This window comes from Gekko japonicus, unplaced genomic scaffold (genome assembly GCF_001447785.1).
Source record: "Gekko japonicus isolate JY-2015 unplaced genomic scaffold, Gekko_japonicus_V1.1 scaffold968, whole genome shotgun sequence".
In the NCBI taxonomy this organism is placed as follows: Eukaryota; Metazoa; Chordata; class Lepidosauria; order Squamata; family Gekkonidae; genus Gekko; species Gekko japonicus.
The window spans coordinates 397,597-419,021 of NW_015174872.1; the positions used below are offsets into that span (position 1 = coordinate 397,597).

A 21,425-nucleotide genomic window follows, 5' to 3' on the forward strand; every position below is an offset into this window, starting at 1 on the left:
GTATTTAGCACTTCTTCATGGCAGCAATATGGTGGTTGAAAGTGCTGTTCTCTAGCAACCCCAGGTTTTCAAGGCAAGATGTTCAGAGGTGATTTGCCATTGCCTGCCTGCACCAAGCAACCCTGGACTTCTTTGGTGGACTCCCACCCAAGTAATAACCGGGGTCAACCCTCCTTAGCTTCCGAGATCTGATGGGATCATGATAGCTTGGGCTATCCAGGTCAGGGCAGCAGCAATATACTATCAATGATTTCAACATAAAGCCAATAAAACATTGATGAATAAAGCAGATTTATTTACTTGTAAAATGCATATGCCACCTCTCCAGACCTACCTGATAAATGAAACACAACACACTAACTAAAAACCAGTATAAAAGAAATCAGATTAAATGGTAATCAACAGGTTTAAAAAACAAAAAACGAGGCATCAGGCAGGTTTTGGCCTGGAAAGTTTTTTATATCCAAGGTACATCCACTGAAAAGATGAAGAAGAAAAGACTGGATTTATATCCTGCCCTTCACTTGGAGTCTCAGAGCAGTTTACAATCTTACCCCACCAGACCATACCATAAACACCCTGTGAGGTAGGTGGGGCTGAGAGAACTCTTGAGGACTGCTCTTGAGAGAACTGCTCTGAGAGAATTTGTGACTGACCCAAGGTCACGCCAGCAGCTGCATGGGGAGAAGTGGGGAATCAAAGGTTCTGCTTGTAGTTTTGCCACCCATCTAAAGTCAGAGAGTGAAGACACACAGAAAAAGGTTTAAATACTAATCTTAAAGGGCACTGGGTTGCGAAAAAACCATCACGGGCCAGATATCGCGGGGGAGGCGTGGCTAATTGCCCGGCGCAGTTTGATTCGCGATTACGCGATCAGATGCACCGGCGGCACCCCACGGGTCCTTCCCTTGGCGCCGGCAGGTAAACAAGGGACCGGAGGGGAATGCCGCGCGCTGGCGCGATCACACCACAGGCGTCTGGAGGCAGCCTGTGGCAAACGTTTACTCGTACCTTGGAGGTACTAGAAGAAGAAGAAGAGATTGGATGTATACCCCGCCCTTCACTACCCAAGGGAGTCTCAGAGCGGCTTACAATCTCCTTTCCCTTCCCCTCCCCACAACAGACACCTTGTGAGGTGGGTGGGGCTGAGAGAACTCTGACACAAACTGCTCTTTTTCAAGGACAGCTGTGCCAGAGCTTGACTGACCCAAGGTCACATCAGCAGGTGCAAGTGGAGGAGTGGGGAATCAAACCCGGTTCTCCCAGATTAGAGTCCGCACACTTAACCACTACACCAAACTGGCTCTCAAGTTTTTTAACGTGCATTGTTGGCGGTAAGCCACGGGTGCGCTCCACTTCCCAGATGTTGGGGTGTGATCACGCCCGGATAATCCACCCACCTTCCGTGCCTCTCCCGCGGCAACCTTGCTGTGTGACCGGGGCCAAGGTTTATTTTCACTTTTTCAAAAATCCAACACTTTTCATTGCTACTGAATATCAAATTGCACTTGCCAGTGAGCTATCCACCATTATGAGCCCAAGATCTCTTTCCTGCATATTCATAATTTATTCAGAACCCATTACTTGCCTCCGAAATTCATCACTTTTCACTTACGTTGAATCTCATTTTTCATTTTGTTGCCAATTCACCCAGTTTGGAGAGACCCTTTTGGAACTCTTCCTATGTCTTCTACTTTGGATTTCATCATTTTGACTAGTTTGGCATCATCTGCAAATGTGCTGACTTCACATTTACCCCTATCATTTATGAATACCCCAGTCCCAACGCAGCTCCCTTAGGAATACAACTGCTTACTTCCCTCCCTTGGGAGAACGCCATTCCCTGTTCTTAAAACACTCAGGTGTAGGTTCGATTTTTGCATAGGAATGCCACAAACTAAAGCATTTCATGACTTTTTAACCCCTTCGTTCACATTTGTTCTTATTCCCTCTGCTGTGTAAATATTCTGGTAAATGAAAATCTGTTTCTTACGAAATGGTTTCTAACCCTCAAAAGTGTCAATAAATGTAGCTTCAGGTGGGTAACCGTGTTGGTCTGAACCAACAGAACGAAGTTTGAATCCAATAGCACCTTTAAGACAACAAAGTTTAATTTTGAATATAAGCTTTCGTGTGCATGCAACTCTTCACCAGATACCCAGAATTAAACTTTGTTAGTCTTAAACGTACCACTGGATTCAAACTTTGTTCAATAAATATGTTAGCCTTCAAGAATCATGTTCATAAAATAGCTGCCGATCCTCTTTCACCACTGCAACTATTGCGGTGCAACTAAAGCCCCACCAAATCGGACCTATAGTACAGCACCTGGAAAAAACCACCCGAAATCGAAAAGGAGGGAAAGCAAAAGCGCACGAGAAGGACAAAATAAGCAGCTACCAACAACCGAGCAACACTAGCTAATACCACGACTAGCACATCTCCACCACATACTAAGCTCGCCCCGCCTCAGGAGCTACCTAACAAACCGGAGAGTCAAACTTGCCGCCGTCGCTGGTGTAGGCGCCAGGCGGTGGGCGGGGCTTCCTTCGGCACGACTTCCGGCTGCAGCTGCCGCGTCCTGTTTTTTCTCAGAGTGACAGCAACGGAGGCGATTTCTGGGCGGCGGAAGCGAAAGAGAGGGAGAGTGGCTGGGCGGGTTAGACTAGGCAGGGTTATGTGGGGTTGTGCTGAGGTGGCCGCCGCCATGGAGTAAGCGGGCCGGGGTCGGCGCTGGTCAACCACGCCCCACTGTGGGGGCAGCACCCTTTCTTCAGGTGGAGGTGAGCTGTGGGGCCTAGCGCGGAGCCCTCGCTGTCGCGGGTGGAACTTGGGTGGGTGGTTGGCCCGGATGCCCTCCGACAGAAAGGTACCACCCACTCTTCCACAAGTGCAGGGCCTGGCTGGCTGGGTGGTGTGGGCAGAGGGGACTGGGGCCTCCATGTCGTTTTCCATCCCAGGGAATTCGGGCTGTCAACGGGCTGGAGGGGAGTGGTGAATCAGGATCCTTTCTACTAAAACGTGAACAGTAGCCTTAAGATCCTCTTCAAGTGAAGAAGGAAGGGCCGATCCAAGTCCTACTGTGGGATTGTTTCGGTATAGAAACTCTTATGAAAGTGTTGCTGACCTTATTAAACCACAGGGATGGGTTGCTTGTTTTTTTGTGGTTCTAATTTCAGCTGTCAACACATCAAAGGTTTTTAAAAAGTATTTTGGCAGTTTTGAGTTTAGTTATTAACTTAACTTCCTGTCTAAGATGTTGTAATAGTGCACACACTCAGATGTGTTTTGTGGATCAACAAAAGCTGTGGTATCCAATATGGCGTAACAGCGTTATTTGTGTCCCCCATTTCATTTCATCTTTGGACAAAGCTCAGAGGAAGATTGTCAGATAATGGTGTTAAGCCAGATCTCTTACTTTATGGGAAATGGTTGTTTGTAGAAAAGGACTTCTGTATAGGAGGAGATTATGAACCTTCTCTGTTTCATACAGCAAAGGCCTTGACAGCTGTGTATTTTGTAAATTTCTTGTGATAACCTATTTTTAATTGCTGTCTTTCTCTCTTACACCCTCCCCCATGTGCAAGAATCTATGTGGGATCTACCCCATTGAGACTGAAAACTGTTCAGTTCATTATGTCTGTTCTTCATTGTCAGAAAGCTCTAACTTGTGCCAGTATTCTGTTAAATGTATACGGAATGCAATAAGAATGTTCATATCATAGATGATAAGTTTTTGTAATCCCCATTACAGAATTGATTCTTTTATAAGAGAAGCCCACTGGAAAGTTGCTCCAACTTCTATGGGCAAGACCCAGAACTGTATTTTTTTGTTTCCAGAAAAATTTGCCAAGCTGTGGTGATTAGCAAGGCTCCATGGACTCCTGTGGTTGAATAAAGTCAGCAACACTTAAGGCCAATTTACGGCAACCCAATACGGTTTTCAAGGCAAGAGATTTTAAGGAATCAACTTGGTTATGTGATCTAAGTCTCTGCCACATGACATGGTGTTGTATCCTCAGTGGATAAATTGTAACCTCTTCCTTCACTTCTGACATTGTCATTAAGTATTTTAAAATTATCATTATTTGTCCAGTATAACCTTTTAGTAAAGCTAAACATGCCCAGTTACATGAGCAAACTTGAGGGCATTTGGCTTTCAGACCCCTTATCTTCAGTAGTCCTCTTCCAATTTTTGATATTTTCTTCTTTACAGGTCAATTTCTGAAACATTTAACAAATCCTTTTTATAGGTCTAGAAACAGTCTCAGTTCAGAGGATCTACCAAACCATGGTTTAGCATCAGAGACAAGCCATAAACCTGTATACTCTCTTCTTGCCCATAGATCTGTTTTCAGTTTGGCCATATCATCTGAATAGGCAAACTATTATTGGTGTTCTCTCACAACCTGAATTGGGTGCCTATTTTGAAAGATGGTTTTCAATTATTGTTTGGAGGAAAAGTACTAGCCATAGTTTGCTGATTCAAATGTCATGTCAGATTATGATTAGCACTAAACTGCAGGCTGAAATTGGCACTACATACAAAGGAGTCCATGCATCTCTGGTTCATCTCTTATACTCCGTTTGGAGGATATTCTGACCCAAGCCAGAATGTTCAGCAAATTATGTGTCTAGAGTCAGAAATATGTTCTAGAGTTAGAACTAAAGAGTAACCCATTGAATTGGCAGAAACGTATAGTACTGTTCTATTTGTTTTGTTTTGGAGCAGTCTCTTATTGAACGGTGTTCTGTACTGATAGTGTGATATAAGCCCCTCTGATTTCCAGCAACTCCACATAGCTTTTTATCTAATCCCTTCTATTTATTTTATTTGGAAAATTTCTGTGCCACTTCTCTGGGGAGTGTGCCCAAGGTGCCTTACAAATACAACATAATTAAAAACCTAAAACATAAAAGTTAATAAAAACCAGCATTCAGTAACACAGCCAAAGCATAAAACATGGGGCAGCTTAAAATGGGTCTTAAACATTTCTCAGACTATAAACAGACTATAAAATGATGTACACTCATAGAGTAAGTCTTAGAATAAGAATCTTGTGTCTGGTAATTTGCCTGAGTTAATTGGTAGAAAATGTCCGTTTAAGCAATCTAACAATAGTTAGAACATGTTTCAGTTTCTTAGCTACGTAATCTGTTGAAGGCAAGGATGATAAGCACAAAACTCGGTTCTGAGTGATTAACAAGAGTACAGCTATTGTCTGTTATAATGGAATGAAAAAATAACAAATTCAATCCCTGATCTTCCTTCCCTTCTCACAAGCTTAAATGCATTTCTTCATTGTCTTAGATGAACTTTTAACTGATATCTTGATCTAGACTGCCTCAGCATTATGGAGGAATGCTGATTTCCCTATTTCAAAAAAAATCTGTTTGCCTAAATGATTGATGTCTAACATCTAAAGTTAGCAAATGTATCATTGTCATGAAGACAGATTCAGGTGGGTAGCCCATGTTGGTCTGAAGCAATAGAACAAAGTTTGAGTCCAGTGGCACCTTTAAGACCAACAAAGCTAATTCTGGGTGCACAAATTTTGCATGCACACAAAAGCTTATACCCAGAAGTAATCCTTAAAGGTGCCACTAGACTCAAACTTTGTTTTGTTGTCATGAGTTAGAAATGAAGGTTGAGTTTTCATCTCTTATACTGATTGATTAAAAGCTTATTCTAAAATACTTCTAAATAAATAAATAGGTGATTTTAACTACTCACACATTGATTGGGTCAATGTGTGTTCAAGTCGGGGAAAAAGAGATTGAGTTTCTAGATACTCTCAATGACTGTGCTATGGGGCAGATGGTCACAGAACCTACCAGGGGAGAGGCGATCCTGGATTTGGTCCTAAGTAACGCCCAAGACCTGGTGAGAGATGTAAAAGTGATTGCACAGCTTGGGAACAGTGACCATAATGTTATTGAGTTTAACATTTGTATAAATACGGAGTTGCCCAAAAAGACCAACACAACCACTTTTAACTTTAAAAGGGGTAAATTCTCTGATATGAGGGGACATGTGAGGAAGAAACTGAAAGGAAAAGTAGAAAGGGTAAAAACTATTGGGGAACCTTGGAGACTATTTAAAACTACAATCCTAGAAGCTCAGAAAAAATATATACCGCAGGTTAGGAATGTCACAAATAGGTATAGAAAAAAGCCTGCATGGTTAACAAACAAGTAATGGAAGCTGTAAAAGGTAAGAGGGATTCCTTTAAGCAGTGGAAAGCGAGTCTCAGTGAAGTTAATAAAAGGGAACACAGGCTGTGGCAAATAAAATGCAAGTCTGTGGTCAGGTAGGCAAAAAGGAAATATGAGGAGCATATAGCAAAAAACATAAAGACCAACAATAAAACTTTCTTCAAATACATTAGAAGCAGGAAACCAGCCAGGGAGGCAGTGGGGCCCTTGGATGACCAAGGGGTAAAAGGAGTACTGAAGGATGATAGGGAAATAACTGAGAAGCTAAAAGCATTTTTTGCCTCTTGTCTTCACTGTGGAAGATGAGAAGTGCTTGACCACTCCAGAACCACTGATTTCGGGAGGGGTGTTGAAAGACCTGAGTCAGATTGATGTGACGAGAGAGGGAGGTCCTATGACTGATAGACAACTTAAAAACTGATAAATCACCAGGCCCGGATGGCATACATCCAAGAGTTCTGAAAGAACTCAAAACTGAATGTGTAGATCTCCTGACAAAAATATGTAATTCATTAAAATCTGCCTCCATTCCCGAGGACTGGAAGGTAGCTAATGTCACTCCCATCTTTAAAAAGGGTTCCAGAGGAGATCCAGGAAATTACAGGCCAGTCAGTCTGACGTTGATACTGGGTAAGTTGGTGGAAACTGTTATTAAGGAAAGAATTAGTAGGCACATTAATGAACGAAACCTATTGAGGAAGACTCGGCATGGGTTCTGTAAGGGAAGATCTTGTTTCACTAACCTGTTAGTGTTTTTTGAGGGAGTGAACAAACATGTGGACAAGGGAGACCCAATAGCCACAAGGTATAGATAGGAACTCTCAGTCTGGGACAAGGGATGCTCTGTATTCTTGGTGCTTCTAGTGTCCTGGCCCCACTGCTGGACCTCCTGATGGGACCTGGTATTTTTGGCCACTATGCGACAGAGTGTTGGACTGGATGGGCCATTGGCCTGATCCAACATTGCCTTCTGTTATGTTCTTACATTCTTATTTGGGGGCTGAGTCTCTCAGCATTATTTTGTGTTTGTCATTTTAATAATTTTAATAATTCTTTTCTTTGTAGGCAAGCTTTCTAGCAAACAGTTGTGACAATGGAGTCTGTGCTAAACAAATTGAAAAGCACTGTTACAAAAGTGACTGCAGATGTCACTAGTGCAGTAATGGGAAATCCAGTTACCAGGGAATTTGACGTTGGCCGACATATTGCTAGTGGTGGCAATGGGCTTGCCTGGAAGATTTTTAATGGCACTAAAAAGTCAACAAAACAGGTGAGGTTATTAGAAGCAAATATCTTAACATTAGTTAACTGTGATAATTACAATTATATATATGTTCAGGGTCATGGTAGTTGCAAGTGTTTTGGAAAAAAAGTGATAACTATCTTCTCTCTATTTCTTTTTGGTTTCCATTTCTGTTTAATATTGGTCGTTTGTTCAAAGTGCTGCACTTATGCAAAGTGTCCGATTACCAGTTTTCTGACCTCTGTGCTTCTAGTTCTGTATACATGGAGACAGAGTAATGAAACCCTATGACATGCACCTCGATATATGTGATTCTTAGCAAGGCGAAGTGTATATACTGGGTTGTCACATGGTACCTTTAACAATGCTGGGACTGGTGAATGGTTGGCAGAGTTTCCAGGGTTCTATGGGAGCATCTATCAGTATTGGTAATATTAGTTTTTGTTTCTACAGCTATTGTTATATGCCGCTGACTTCACTGTTGGTTGAGCATGTTGACATTTGCCCTGATTTAGTAGCTGCCAGCATACTAAAACCATAGGACTACCTGCTTGATCATCAGTGATAAAAAGTGGCATTGCTTATCTGAGAATCGTTTTCCTTTAGGGTGCTTCCTGCACCAAAAATTGCCAGCATTGAATGTGTTGGCCTGGCATGGGATGTCAAAGAGAGTTTGGCTATATGACTGGTGTACTGACCACCTAACGCACCAGCATATGCCCTACTTGGCCTGTTGGCTGCTGTATCAGGCTGGACACTGGAGCACCCCAGTCTGTTTGGTCCTGGGAGATTTCAGTATCCATGTTGATGATGCGGTGTCCTCTCAGGCCAGGGACCTAGTGTCATCCATGGAGGCACTGGGACGCTCCCACTTTGTATAGACTCCCATGAATCAAGCAGGCCACACACGAGACTTGATTTTTGGGATGGGGGTAAATGTGGATCTGGAAACTACAGAGGCAGTGCCGTGGTCAGAACACTTTGCCCTGATGCTCCAGCTGAGCTTGCTGAACCCTCCCTGTTTAGGCAACAAGCAAATTTATGCTCGCCTGTGGAGCCTAATGGACCCAGATCAGCTTCAGGATGCTCTGTGGGAACTGATGCCCCCTGGCAGTTTGTTAGCTGTGCTGGTGGAGGATTGGTATTGCCAACTCTCTGAGGCCATTGACGAGATCGCCCCCTGGTGCCCTCTCTGCTTTTGGGCTAAATTAGCTCTGTGGTATACCCTGGAGGTATGGAGGATGAAACAAGACTTGAGATAGCTAGAGCGAGGGTGGCGGCATACTCGTGATGAAGCGGCAAGAACATCTTATAGGACGTTTATGAAAGCCTATGAGATGGCAGTGAAGGCCACAAAGAAAGATTTCTATGCTGCCTCTATTGTATCTGCGAGCTCTCTCCTGGCCGAATTGTTTAGGACCATTCAGTCACTAACTACATTGCCGCAAGGCAAACAAAACAGTAGGGAATTAGCTATTGGCTGTGAGGCATTTCTGAGCTATTTCGCAGGCAAAGTCATGTCACTCAGCCACAAACTCCCAACCACAATTGATACGGTAAAGGAACTGGAAGCCCCTTGCCTGTCTTCAGGCCTGCTTTTGGGAGGATGTCGACAGGATCCTGGCAGCTGTGAGGTCTACCACTTGCCTCCTTGACCCATGCCCATCCTGGTTTGTCAAGGCCTGTGGGGGTGATGTCCGGGCACCACTGGAAGAGACTATCTACTTGTCCCTTTCATCAAGGACTTTCCCAGCAGGATTGAAGGAATTTGTAGTACGTTCGCTCTTTAAAAAAAATCACTGGACCCTGTGGTCCTAGCTAACTACTGCCCAGTTTTGAACTTGCCATTCCTGGGCAAAGTAGTTGAGAGGGTGGTGGTCAACCATCCATCATGGATCCATTCCAGTCTGGTTTCCACCCTGGCCATGGGGCGGAGACAGCACTGGGTGCCCTCACAGATGACCTCTGGAGACACCTGGATTGGGGCGGGTTGGTGCTGCTGTTGCTTCTTGACCTAATGGCAGCATTCAACATGGTCAATTATGATCTAATGACCCACCGCCTAAATTATGTAGGAATAAGGGGGACTGCCTTATAGTGGTTTTCCTACTTTCTCCATGCTCGGGGACAGAGGATGGCACTCGGTGAGACGGTCTCCTTGAGATACTTGCTGGAATATGGAGTGCCACAGGGGATAATCCTCTCACCAACATCTACATGCGCCCCCTCACCCAGCTGGTTTCGGCTGAGTTGTCACCAATATGCTGATGACACCCAGCTCTATCTGTTGATGGATGGCCACCCGGACTCCATCCCAGATAATTTGAACAGGGCTTTGGAGGCCGTGGCTGGGTGGTTATGGCAGAGCCAGTTGAAACTTAATCCAACGAAGATGGAGGTCCTGTACCTGAGTCAGAGGGTAAGCTTGGGAATCAGTCTCCCACCTCTGGACGGGACACTGTTGGTGCCAGTGCTGAGGATGAGGAGCCTAGGGGTGATCCTGGATGCCTCGGTCTCTATGGAGGCCCAGGTCACCACTGTTGCCAGGTCTGCCTTTTATCATTTTTGGCAGATCAGGGAATTGGTTCCTTATCTCTCCTCCTGAGACTTAGCTACAGTGACCCATGCAACAGTAGCTTCCAGGTTAGATTACTATAACTTGCTTTTATGTGTTCTTCTCTGTCTGTTGTTTGTAATGGCCTATGGCTAAATACAATAAAATCTTCTCTCTATATAACTTGCTTTATGAGGGCTTACCCTTGAATCTGATCTGGAAACTCCAGCTCGTGCAAAATGTAGTGGCGCACCTGCTGACTGTGACATCTGTGTGGGTGTGCATTCAGCTGCTGCTACACCAATTGCACTGGCTACCAGTTGAGTACCAGATCTGTTTCAAAGTGATGGTATTAACATTTAAAGCCCTATGTGGCCTGGAATGACATACCTAAGGGACCATCTCTCCCCATATGTCCTTCAGAGAGCCTTGTACTCTGCTGACTAACATCTGCAGGCTGTCTCTGACCCAAAGGACGTCCGCTTAGCCTCATCCAGGGCCTTTTCCGCCCTGGGCCCTGCCTGGTGGGACATGTTCCTGTTTAAGATTAGGGCCCTGTAAGACTTATTACAGTTTTGCAGGGCCTGTAAAATGGAGCTCTTCTGCCAGGCCTTTGGTTGAGGCAGCGGACGCCCAAACATTTGGTCTCCCTTGCTGAAAACTGCCCTATTACATTTGTCATGTAAGGAGATGTTACCATTGCTTCTGTTGTGACTCTTTGTTCTGTCATTTATTTAGCACTGCTGGACCCTTATAAACTTTCGTATAATTTGCCATCTTTTAAATGGTTTTAAGGTATTTATTGTGATAATTAAATACTCTTGTTGTTACCTGCCCTAAGCCTGCTTGCGGGGAGGGTGGGATATAAATCCAACAAATAAATAAATGAATAAATATAAATAAAAGGCCACAACTAAAAAATGTTTAAAATGTAATTTGGGTGTCTCCCAATTGTTTACTGGAATAAAAAAGATATAACAGTGTTTGAAAATGGGGCTTAGATAGGCCTTTTCCAGGAGATAAATGGATGATGTTCAGGCATGTAAGAATATCTGGCTGTCTCTTTTTTAAGCAGAATTATTTTGAAAGGTGGAAATTCAAAAAAGAAATGCTGCAAGGGAGAGATTGAATGCTTAGCCTTTCACTTCCCACCATTTTCCCCACTTCAGATCTCACATACTTCCCAGCAGCTTTTCTCCCAGAGGATCTAAAATAGTTGTACAGAAAGGTAAAGCTCCTAAAAAGAACAATGTAGAGCAGGAAAAGTGTTAAGTACTGCCTTCTTCCTCCACTGCTTTTGTGTTCTAAATTTCTGCTCAATCATGTCACCCCTTAGTCGTCGTTTCTCCAAGCTAAAGCACTTTAACCTTTCCTCATAGGGAAAGTTGTTTTGATACTTGATTGCTCACCCCTTCGTTTTGCTACAAACAGATTATAACACAGATGCCATAAATTTTCATTACTGTTAGGGTCTGCTTTTTTTTTTACTGACAGGCTTTTATTTCTGGGTAACAGATACAAATCAAGCAGTGGATCTTTTTACAGCATAAAGATGCAGTAGCAGCAACATCAGCACATGACCTTGTAAATTTGCCTTTCATACCACTGGTAAAGGCATAGTAAATTAACCCATTTAAAAGTGCAGCCATCTTTTAGTATATTATGAAGTAAATTTCTGAAACGGTTATGAGATCATAAACCTAGTCAGAATGGCAACCTTAGAGTAGCAGTAACTATTGCTTTAACATTAAAAATCAAAGCAAATAATTTGTTATTTACAAAAGTACTTAAAAGACTTCAGTTTCTTGCATGATCTGTTAATTATACTTTATGACTTATTTTTTAGGAGGTGGCAGTTTTTGTCTTTGATAAAAAGCTAATGGACAAATATCAGAAATTTGAGAAAGATCAAATTATTGATTCCTTAAAAAGGGGAGTTCAGCAGCTAACAAGGCTTCGGCATCCTCGACTGCTAACTGTGCAACATCCATTAGAAGAATCTCGGCAAGTTTCTTTATAACTAAAATAATTACTGATCTGATTTTTAAAAAGATGCTAATATTAATTTCATCTAGCTTGAATAACTTTCTGAAAATAGCTAGAATTTATCCAGAAAGTGAGTCTGCTTTTTTCAACTGTCTGTAGTTTAAGATGTATCTTTAATTCTGGTTTCGTTGTTCTTGGTGTGAGGCAAAACATATATCTGGATGGCTAATTTAAGAATATTGTCAAGAAAACCTGAGTTCTGCACTGTCCCCTCAAGATTCTTGGCTGCTAGAATATATCCTTATGACTATGGGGCAGTGGGTTTAACTGCTGTGGTTCATGTGGTGCTTCAGTGTCACATAATGTCATAACAGAAAAGCCCAGCACCAGTTGCTACTTCCTGAACATCCTTTGTCACAAAGTGCTCTTCCTTTTTCTGGTCACATTTCCTTTACGTTCCTTCCCAGTTTATTTTATGCAGTAATGAATATTGTGAGAAATTTGGATTTGTAATTATATTTTGTTGTGTTTTTCCCCCAGCAGTATGGCTGGATTGCCTCTCTGCCACAAAACTCTTAATCTCTCTATTTACCTAGCTTGTTTTTATTCTGAATTGTATTTGGGGGCATTTTCTTATTTGTCAAAATTGTTTCCTTTTAGGGACTGTTTGGCATTTTGTACAGAACCAGTTTGTTCGAGTTTAGCTAATGTTCTTGGCAATTGGGACAATCTTCCTTCACCTGTACCCTCTGACATCAAAGAATACAAACTTTATGATGTGGAAACAAAATATGGCTTGCTTCAGGTATTTATTTTCCTATCTTTGGTAAATAGAATGCTCTTGGTGTTATGAATATTTTAACTTTATCAGCAAATTCAGCAGAGCCACTTACATGACTAGAGTTCTACTAGTGTAAATATTTGCAGGAGTAGGACCTTGCATTTATTCCTTTTCCTGTTCTCATAGCTTCCAATTTTGACTATTCAGTAACATCAATTAGACTCCATAAATCATAAGATTTGGCTAAAAAAGAAAACACTACAACTACTATTCTTGCAGTAAACAAAAAACACCCCCCCAAAACTTGCACAATAGCCACCTGTTACTTTATAACATAGCAATCTGCAGGAATTGTTTCATCAGTTGGGGGGGGGGACAGGGGACCCTGCACACCAACAGCTGCCTTGTGTTCCCTAGACTGTTTAGAAAATAGATTGGTCTAGTCTTCTCTGCTTATTGGCTCTTTAGCACACAAGCCTTTCCAATATATGCAAGTTGTTTATACCTTTTGGAAAGCCATTGCAAATGCTTCAATCTATTTTGAGCACAGCTGAACCTGAGAGAAGGAAGCAAAGAAATGCTTGCCCCAGTCTGGGCTTGATCTTTCCACCTTTAATTTGTAATTTCAGCAGCAACACTGTTAGAGCAAGTGGATCCAGTTGTAGTGAGAGAACTATTCTTTCAAGAAAACTGGTGGGGAAGGAAGAAGAGATGCCCCTGCACCTTAAACTTGTGATCACCCTTGTGATTATATGTTAATGAAGGCAGTTTTTGCTCCCACTTGAAATGACTTGTTTACATTTTCCCCATTCAAGTGAATACCATTAGTTTTTTTGGGGGAGGGGGCTAAAGAGCATCATTTTAGGGACAGTGTTGGGATGGTGAATAATCTGGCCCCCATCCCAGGTGCCAGCTGGTTTGGCCTAATGATAGTGTACTCTTTCCAGCCCACCTACCTGTTAAGTCAAGCATATCCCTAACATTGTATAACGAAATGGATAAGATTACTTCATTTGAATAGTACATTAAACATTTCAGCATAACTTAAAATCTTTTTGTGTTTAATGGCTCACAAGCATAGCCTTTTTCAAGGAAGAAAACTCTAGAGTAACTCAGCATAGGGAAGTGTGCAAGTATTCAGCAACATTAAAAGAACACCTTAAGTTATCCTTTGACATGTGTTATCTCCTTCCTTACAGGTTTCTGAAGGCTTGTCTTTTCTACATAGCAGTGTAAAAATGATCCATGGTAACCTTACTCCTGAAAATATAATTTTGAATAAAAGTGGAGTATGGAAAATTATGGGGTTTGATTTCTGTATTCAGTCTAAGAATCCATCTGAGCAAGAGGTAACAAGGTGTTTAATTTACTTGTCATACACACTGAAGCATGGGTTGGGGTCTGATACTTGGCTATGTGATCTTGGGCAAAGTATAGATTTTGGAGAAGTGGGAAAAACAGTTTCCTACCAGTTGACTTTGGGGTGTTAAATCTGATGTCACAACAGAATGTAAGGGATGCTTCCACAATCTGGAATTAATTAGTTGTCTTACCCTAATGGAGATAAACCTCTGTGGAATAGGGCCTGACCTGTTGAAATATGTGAGATCTTCTCATTGTGGTGAAGGAAATAAAAAATAAAGTTTGTTATCTGTTAGTACAAGTCCAGTTTTTTTATGGTTTGTGTTTAGGTTATTAGAAATAAGCTAGTAAATGTCATCTTTAGATGTTAACTACTGTCAGTATTAAGGAGCATTAGTTCAGTAATTTGATTTTAAAGTTATACTTTAGCGTTTTGTATAACTTTCTTGGTATTGGTCTTGCAGCCTAAATTCTCTTGCAAAGAATGGGACCCGAATTTGCCATCTTTGTGTCTTCCAAATCCCCAGTATTTGGCACCAGAATACATCCTTTCAGTGAGCTGCGAAACAGCCAGTGACATGTACTCTCTGGGAGGAATTACATATGCTGTGTTTAATAATGGAAAGCCTATTTTTGAGGTCAACAAGCAAGATATATATAAAAGTTTCAGTAGACAGCTGGATCAGGTATCTCTAATTAAGACTATATTATAAATGTTACATTCATATTTGAATGCATTAGTATTGTGAAGGAGGAGCTACGGTAGTGTTTAGCCTCTACTGTGGACCTTTTTTTTTTTTTAATAAGTACCCAAGGGTACACTTTTATTATTTTTTTCCATTATATACTGCAGACATACAGACATACATACCAACAACCCCCAACTACCCCCCACAACATATAACATATAACAAGAGACTTTATCATTTCTTCTGCTTATTAGATTTCTAAATTCATTATCTATTTTACTAAGCTTATCTTTTCTGCGTTCTCAAATTACTATATTTATCTATCAATTGCATTAACATTATACCAATCGTAGAATCTCTTCCAAGTTTTTTGAAAAGTCCATTCTGTACCAGCTCTCATCTCACCACTACTGTGGACCTTGATGAGCAGTGGTTCTCAGGCTGGCCTTCAGCTGTAGCTGCAGAAAATGCACAGGAGCTGTTTCAGGCAGCCCCGTCAATATTCGTCTGAGCACAGCCTGTCCTTTAGTTAGTGTAGAAAAAATGATTGAACTTGCACAAAGTAGAAGGCATATCTGCAGTTAAGAAAAACAGTGACTAGGGCATGTCTGGCCAGTCCCTGGATGTTATGCTCAATTGTATTGGGGAAGGGCCCCAGCAATGGTTCTTTTGCTGCTGTTTCCCACTTTTTTTGCTCCACTCGTCTCTTTCTCATGTCTCCCTCCTTTGACCTTTGTGCCTCAGTGGCTTCCAGTACTCCTTATGGGCGCATTTTGAGAAACTGTTTTGAGCAACAGGAGTTCCAAGTTGAGGCCTATTTACTTTGCAGATCCTGTTGTTCTGCGTGCATCAGAAAAGCCACGATCTTAACCTATAAGCAAAGTAACTTAGTTATGAACGGGTGAGTGTTTATCTATGGAAAGCAAGGATAATTCTGCTAAGAATAAAAATTCATTAATAGTCAGAACAGAATAGGCTGCGTACTAGAGTACTCCCCCTGTTTTGCCTTTTGAGTTGAGAATAATTTCATTGGAGGCAAATATTTTAAAGTTCACTTTCCTCTTAGATTACTTCTTCAATAAAAGGAGATACTATCATACAATGTCTGAACATAGAGCAAGGATGCACAGCTCATACAGTTACCTGGGCTAAAAACAACTTTGGATGGAACAAAGTGGACTGTATTGTGAAAGTATGACATCACCGGGGCCCACCCCCTGTCATCATCAGGCCTTGCCTTATGTATTTCAAGGCCTGGGATGCTGGAGATTTGGCAATACATTTGACTAAGCCAGTGAGACAAAGATCAGTGTCCAGCTTGGTAGATAAATTGCTGACATAAAGTCTCAGTTGGTATCAGGGTTATGCAGGGAAGGGAGAGGAGTTTTAATCCTTTAGCCTGCAGCTGGTTCCACACCTCTGGTGGAGGGGGAAAGGATGAAGCTCCCACCAATGTATCTGTGTGCCCCTCTCTGGGGCTTGGGCAGCTGGCTTGGTGGTGGCCATGTGCTAGCCCACGCCCTCAGCAACCAGCTCAGTGGCAGCCGTGTGTGAGCCTGCCACCTCAGCAACTGGACTCAAGAGCCAACCCTTGGTTGGTGCTGGCATGGACCTGTTGATGGGGTGGGCCCGGGGGGTGGTTAGTGATTCTGGGGCCCCACCCAGGACTTTAGCCCTAGGCCCCAGAATCAATAGGACTGGCCCTGTTCTAAACAGTTTGGTTAAGATTTGCTGACCATTTCTATTTGCACTATTTCATTGCTATCCAACTAGCTTCTGCTCAGAGATGCAGCTGGTCAGGGGTATGGTGTTCCACAGTGCCTGCTGAGTCACCAGATTGATGGTCTGGAATGCTGCCCCACTGCTGCACTGGTTCTTACTGACAGCATCTCTTTCTAATTTTAAATTTTATTTTTTCAAATACTGATAGCATTTAAGGAGCTGGGGCAGTGGGGAGAGAGAATCTATTGTGAGCTACTAATGGCGATGAATGATCATATCTGCAATGAGAGGCAATGTGAAAATAAGAAAGTAAGCTGTGCCTTGTGATATTTCTGAAGTCTGTGGGAGACTCACAGGGATTTCCAGAGATTAAGTGAAGTGCAGAACTCCTTGCCTTTCTCTTTTCTGGTTGAAGCAGGATCAGTAAATACATTACTAATGTTTACAAACTCATTGTACACATATGTATATGTATATGTTAGAACGGATAAAGGGAATATGTATACGTTAGAACGGATAAAAGGAAGTACTTCTTCACCCAAAGAGTGATTAACACATGGAATTCACTGCCACAGGAAGTGGTGGTGGCTACAAGCATGGATAGCTTCAAAAGGGAATGAGATAAGCATATGGAGCAGAGGTCCATCAGTGGCTATTAGCCACAAGGTATAGATAGGGACTCTGGGGCAAGTGATGCTCTGTCTTCTTAGTGCTTGGGGGGGTCAACAGTGGGAGGGCTTCTAATGTCCTGGCCCCACTGGTGGACCTCCTGATGGCACCTGGTATTTTTGGCCACTGTGTGACACAGAGTGTTGGACTGGATGGACCTTTGGCCTGATCCAACATTGGCATCTCTTATGTTCTTATGCAAATATGCCTGTTTGCTTAAAAATTATGCAGACTGTAGAACTCATCTTTTCATGAGACAGAATTTTTATTACTGGTAAAGAACTTTTACATCTTTTAGTGTAGAGTGCATACAGTCTATAGGATATATGTGCTATATGAAGGGTTTTGTTTAATATTAGTGATGATCTGTGGTTTACCTGTTTATGCAGCTTAGTCGCTTAGGTTCCAACACTCTGCAGAACATCCCAGAAGAAGTCCGTGAGCACGTAAAGCTACTGTTAAATGTAGCTCCGGCAGTCAGGCCAGATGCAGATCAAATGACTAAGGTGAGCAAGCAGAAACAGCCACTTAAAATATTTGCGCATCTTAAGCTGTTTTTAAAAGTGCTTTGATACCCAAAATCAACTTTTAATGTTATTTTGAACATCCTTCTGGTTTTGAGAGTCCTTAAAGGTCTTTATTTATTTTGCCTTTTTTTCATATGAGGTTAATGTTTCTGCTTTACTACCCAAAGAGAGTACTTGGTGGTTCATAGGAACTGTTCTTATAGAATGTGCTTTCTGTAGGAGATGATGTTTTGCTGCTATCTAGAAAATAGGTCAAATCAAATTCAAATACCTTTTATTGGCGTACAATATTAGAAGCATTTACCAATAATACAATCCCAAATTATAAAATAGATAGTCGTGGCTATGTCAGGCCTAACTCAAGTTGTCACAAGCTAGATTTGACCATACAAAGGATGCCTGAATCATAAAATAAATTGGCATTCTAAACTTTTAAACTTAAGTTTTTAGACTTATAAATTAAGAATCATTAATATGATCAGGGTCACTCTTCCGTTTTATAAAACCATGGAGAAACGTAGGGGTCAGTTCAGTGATCTCCAGATCTCATGAAGCAAGGAGAAATTGTACCTTGATTCTATCCGATTGGCCTGCTACCAACCTAAGGGGTTTCTCTTCAGATCGCATAGAAAATAGGTCATATTTATGAAAGCACAGGAAGGGAAATTTCCTTTTTCAGGGAGGGAAATTTTCCACCTTGGCTATCATACAGGTCAGGTTTGTGTTTCTTTACTATCTATGCTTTCAGTGTTTTAATTGTAATGTATCATCAATAACACAGTGCTTTGGGGACAAAAGGTAACTTTTTGTTTCTTTATTTTTAGATACCTTTCTTTGATGATGTTGGGGCAGTGACTCTGCAGTACTTTGATTCTTTATTCCAAAGGGATAATCTTCAAAAGTCACAGTTTTTTAAAGGGCTGCCAAAGGTTTTACCAAAATTACCTAAGGTCAGATTATTTTACTAGATCCTTGCTTTGATACACAAAACCATATGTCTTGTGGCCGTATCTTGGAAGCATGCATTGTTACTCCATCACAGACTGCATTTTTGGGAAGGGTTGCAAGGGCCTGAAGAGCTTCTCATTTAACTTTGCAGTTGAAAATTCTGTTGCAGTAGAGAGCACCTTATTTTTAGAAGTTTGCAATACTTTTAATTGAGATTTTTGGAATAATGTTAGTCTTGCAAGTTCCCTTCATTCAGAATAAGGCCAAAGAAAAGCTGGCTTCTAGAAGTAAATGAACATTGAAAATAACCCAGAGTATGAATGCCTGCTAACATTCTTATCCAGTACTGGCATTCATGGAAAAGCCATTGTATATGCAAGCACATGCAAGTAAATTTTCCTGTGCAAGTAATGAGTTCCTGGTTTGGACTGATAATGTGAAAGCATCTGCATTCTTTATATTTTTGGCCTTTTTATAAATGTGTATTGATTTTTAAAGAGAACCTATTCTACCCTGTAAATAATATACTTATTTCTCTTTTAGCGTGTTATAGTTCAGAGGATTTTGCCTTGCTTGACCTCTGAATTTGTAAATCCGGACATGGTACCTTTTGTTTTGCCTAATGTTTTGCTCATTGCGGAGGAGTGTACCAAAGAAGAATATATCAAGTTAATTCTACCTGATCTCAGTCCTGTTTTTAAACAGCAAGAACCAGTCCAGGTACATATATATACATTTTTCTAAAACTTTATTCTCCTTTGCCTGTCCAGAGTTTTCCTAACAGCACTGATGAAGTGCTAAAATATCATAATCCTCTTATCCAGTTGTTTGTCTCGGTGTTTAGAAAAGACATTCCACTTAAGAAACAAACTGAATTTTTTATAGCTCCATCTGCTGTCTGTTTCTGTGGAATTTATACCATGGTAATATCTTCAAAGTCAGTAAATGTTATTTTTAAAGGAAAATTGTTATTCCAAGGTGCTACTACAGTTTTTTGTTGTTGTTCAGTCGCACAGTCGGACTCTTCGCGACCCCATGGACCAGCTCCTGCCAGGCCCCCCTGTCTTCCGCCGTCCTCTGAAGTAGCCCCAATTCCTCTACAGTACCCCCAATTAAAAATACACTTTTAAAAAGGCCAGTAGATGTTTTGCTTTTATTTGTGAATATTTGTGGGCACCACAATTTAAGAAAGATAGACAAGCAGAAACGTGTCCAGAGGAGGGCGACAAAGATGGTGAGGGGTCTGGAGACCAAATCCTGTGAGGAAAGGTTGAAGGAGCTTGGTATGCTCAGCATGGAGAGAAGATGACTGAGAGGTGATATGATAACTATCTTCAAGTACTTGAAGGGCTGTCATGTTGAGGATGGTGTAGAGTTGTTTTCTGTTGCCCCAGAAGGTCAGACCAGAACTAACAGGTTGAAATTAAATCAAAAGAGTTTTCAGCTCAACATTAGGAAGAACTTCCTGACAGTTAGAGCAGTTCCTCACTGGAACAGGCTTCTTCTGAAGATGGTAAGCTCTCCTTCTCTGGAGGTTTTCAGAGACTTAAATGGCCATTTGATAGTGATGCTAATTCTGTGAACTTAGGCAGATAATGAGATGGAGGGCAGGAAGGGCTGCATCAGTGCTTATTTTTTGTGGCCCTTTCTTTCACTCCCAGGGAAATGCTGATCACCACTTTGGGGTCAGGAAACAATTTTCTTCTGGCCAGGGATCCGAGGGGTTGCCCTCTTCTGGGTATTGAGCAGGGGTCACTGAGGGTGTGGGAGTGAGGTATTTGTGAATTTCCTGCATTGTGCAGGGGGATGGACTAGATGACCCTGGAGATCCCTTCCAACTCTATGATTCTGTAATCTTGTACCATTTCTTGCTACTGGTCTGTTATGATTGGAGGGGGGTCAATACTAGATGATCATTGGGGTTTACATTTCTTCTTTTCCTCTTCCCTTTTTTAAGTAATAGCTGGAATTGTAACAGCATGAAATATATTTATACATAACAGACATTGTTCTGTGCCCTTTTATCCTGTTCTCTACGTTATTCTAAAATTTTGTAAAACAAGCAAGTTGAGAGAGTGTCTTCCTGTGTTATACTTCCAAAATAGAACAGACATATTGCATAGGATTGGGCCCTAAGTATCCTTTCTACTTGTGCGAATGCCTTCTTCTGCAAGGGGTTCTGCTGACAAAAGAGGCAGGAGAGATGACTTCATTCACTTCATCCTCTTCTCTGTGGCCACCTGTTTGGCACAGATTCTTATCTCTGCAGGTCTCCCAGCTCCTGGCATCAACATGCACAGGTAGCTGCTGGTGGAAGGGAGAAGTGGGAAAGATTTACTTTTGTCAGCATCTCCTACTATTGCTGCAAAATATCCAACTCATTGTGTGAAAATGTCACCTATTTCCAAATTTAATAAAGTATGTTTTTCCTACTAAGCTGCTTGAATACTTGCCCAGAGCACCCAGATAGAGCCTACTATTATAATATTCTAGGATTTTTTTTTACCAGAAACAAAACCCATAAGCCATGGTTTCTTCATGTTTACCAGTTTGTAAGATTTTCAGTGAACTCTTAGTTTATTGTCTCCAAAACCAAGCAAAGGTTAGTGGAAAGGAGGGCCGAAATTAAAACCTTTTCATAAACCTCTTTTTATGAAAAGGTTTTAATTTCGGCCCTCCTTTCCACTAACCTTTGCTTGGTTTTGGAGTTCTTTGTTAGGTTTAGTCT

General features: G+C 41.7%; 1 protein-coding gene across 1 annotated transcript in view; it reads left to right on the forward strand.

The window, feature by feature from the left end:
- Positions 1 to 2,681: 2,681 nt before the first annotated feature.
- SCYL2 (SCY1-like, kinase-like 2) overlaps positions 2,682 to 21,425 on the forward strand; it is a 54,823-nt gene continuing 36,079 nt past the window's right edge. Inside the window, exons 1-9 of the mRNA XM_015424822.1 lie at positions 2,682 to 2,783; positions 7,282 to 7,486; positions 11,860 to 12,017; positions 12,660 to 12,804; positions 13,980 to 14,129; positions 14,607 to 14,828; positions 17,612 to 17,728; positions 18,574 to 18,699; positions 19,241 to 19,417. Coding sequence (XP_015280308.1) covers positions 7,310 to 7,486; positions 11,860 to 12,017; positions 12,660 to 12,804; positions 13,980 to 14,129; positions 14,607 to 14,828; positions 17,612 to 17,728; positions 18,574 to 18,699; positions 19,241 to 19,417 — 1,272 coding nt within the window. The 5' untranslated portion in view covers positions 2,682 to 2,783; positions 7,282 to 7,309. The remainder of the gene's footprint in view (positions 2,784 to 7,281; positions 7,487 to 11,859; positions 12,018 to 12,659; positions 12,805 to 13,979; positions 14,130 to 14,606; positions 14,829 to 17,611; positions 17,729 to 18,573; positions 18,700 to 19,240; positions 19,418 to 21,425) is intronic.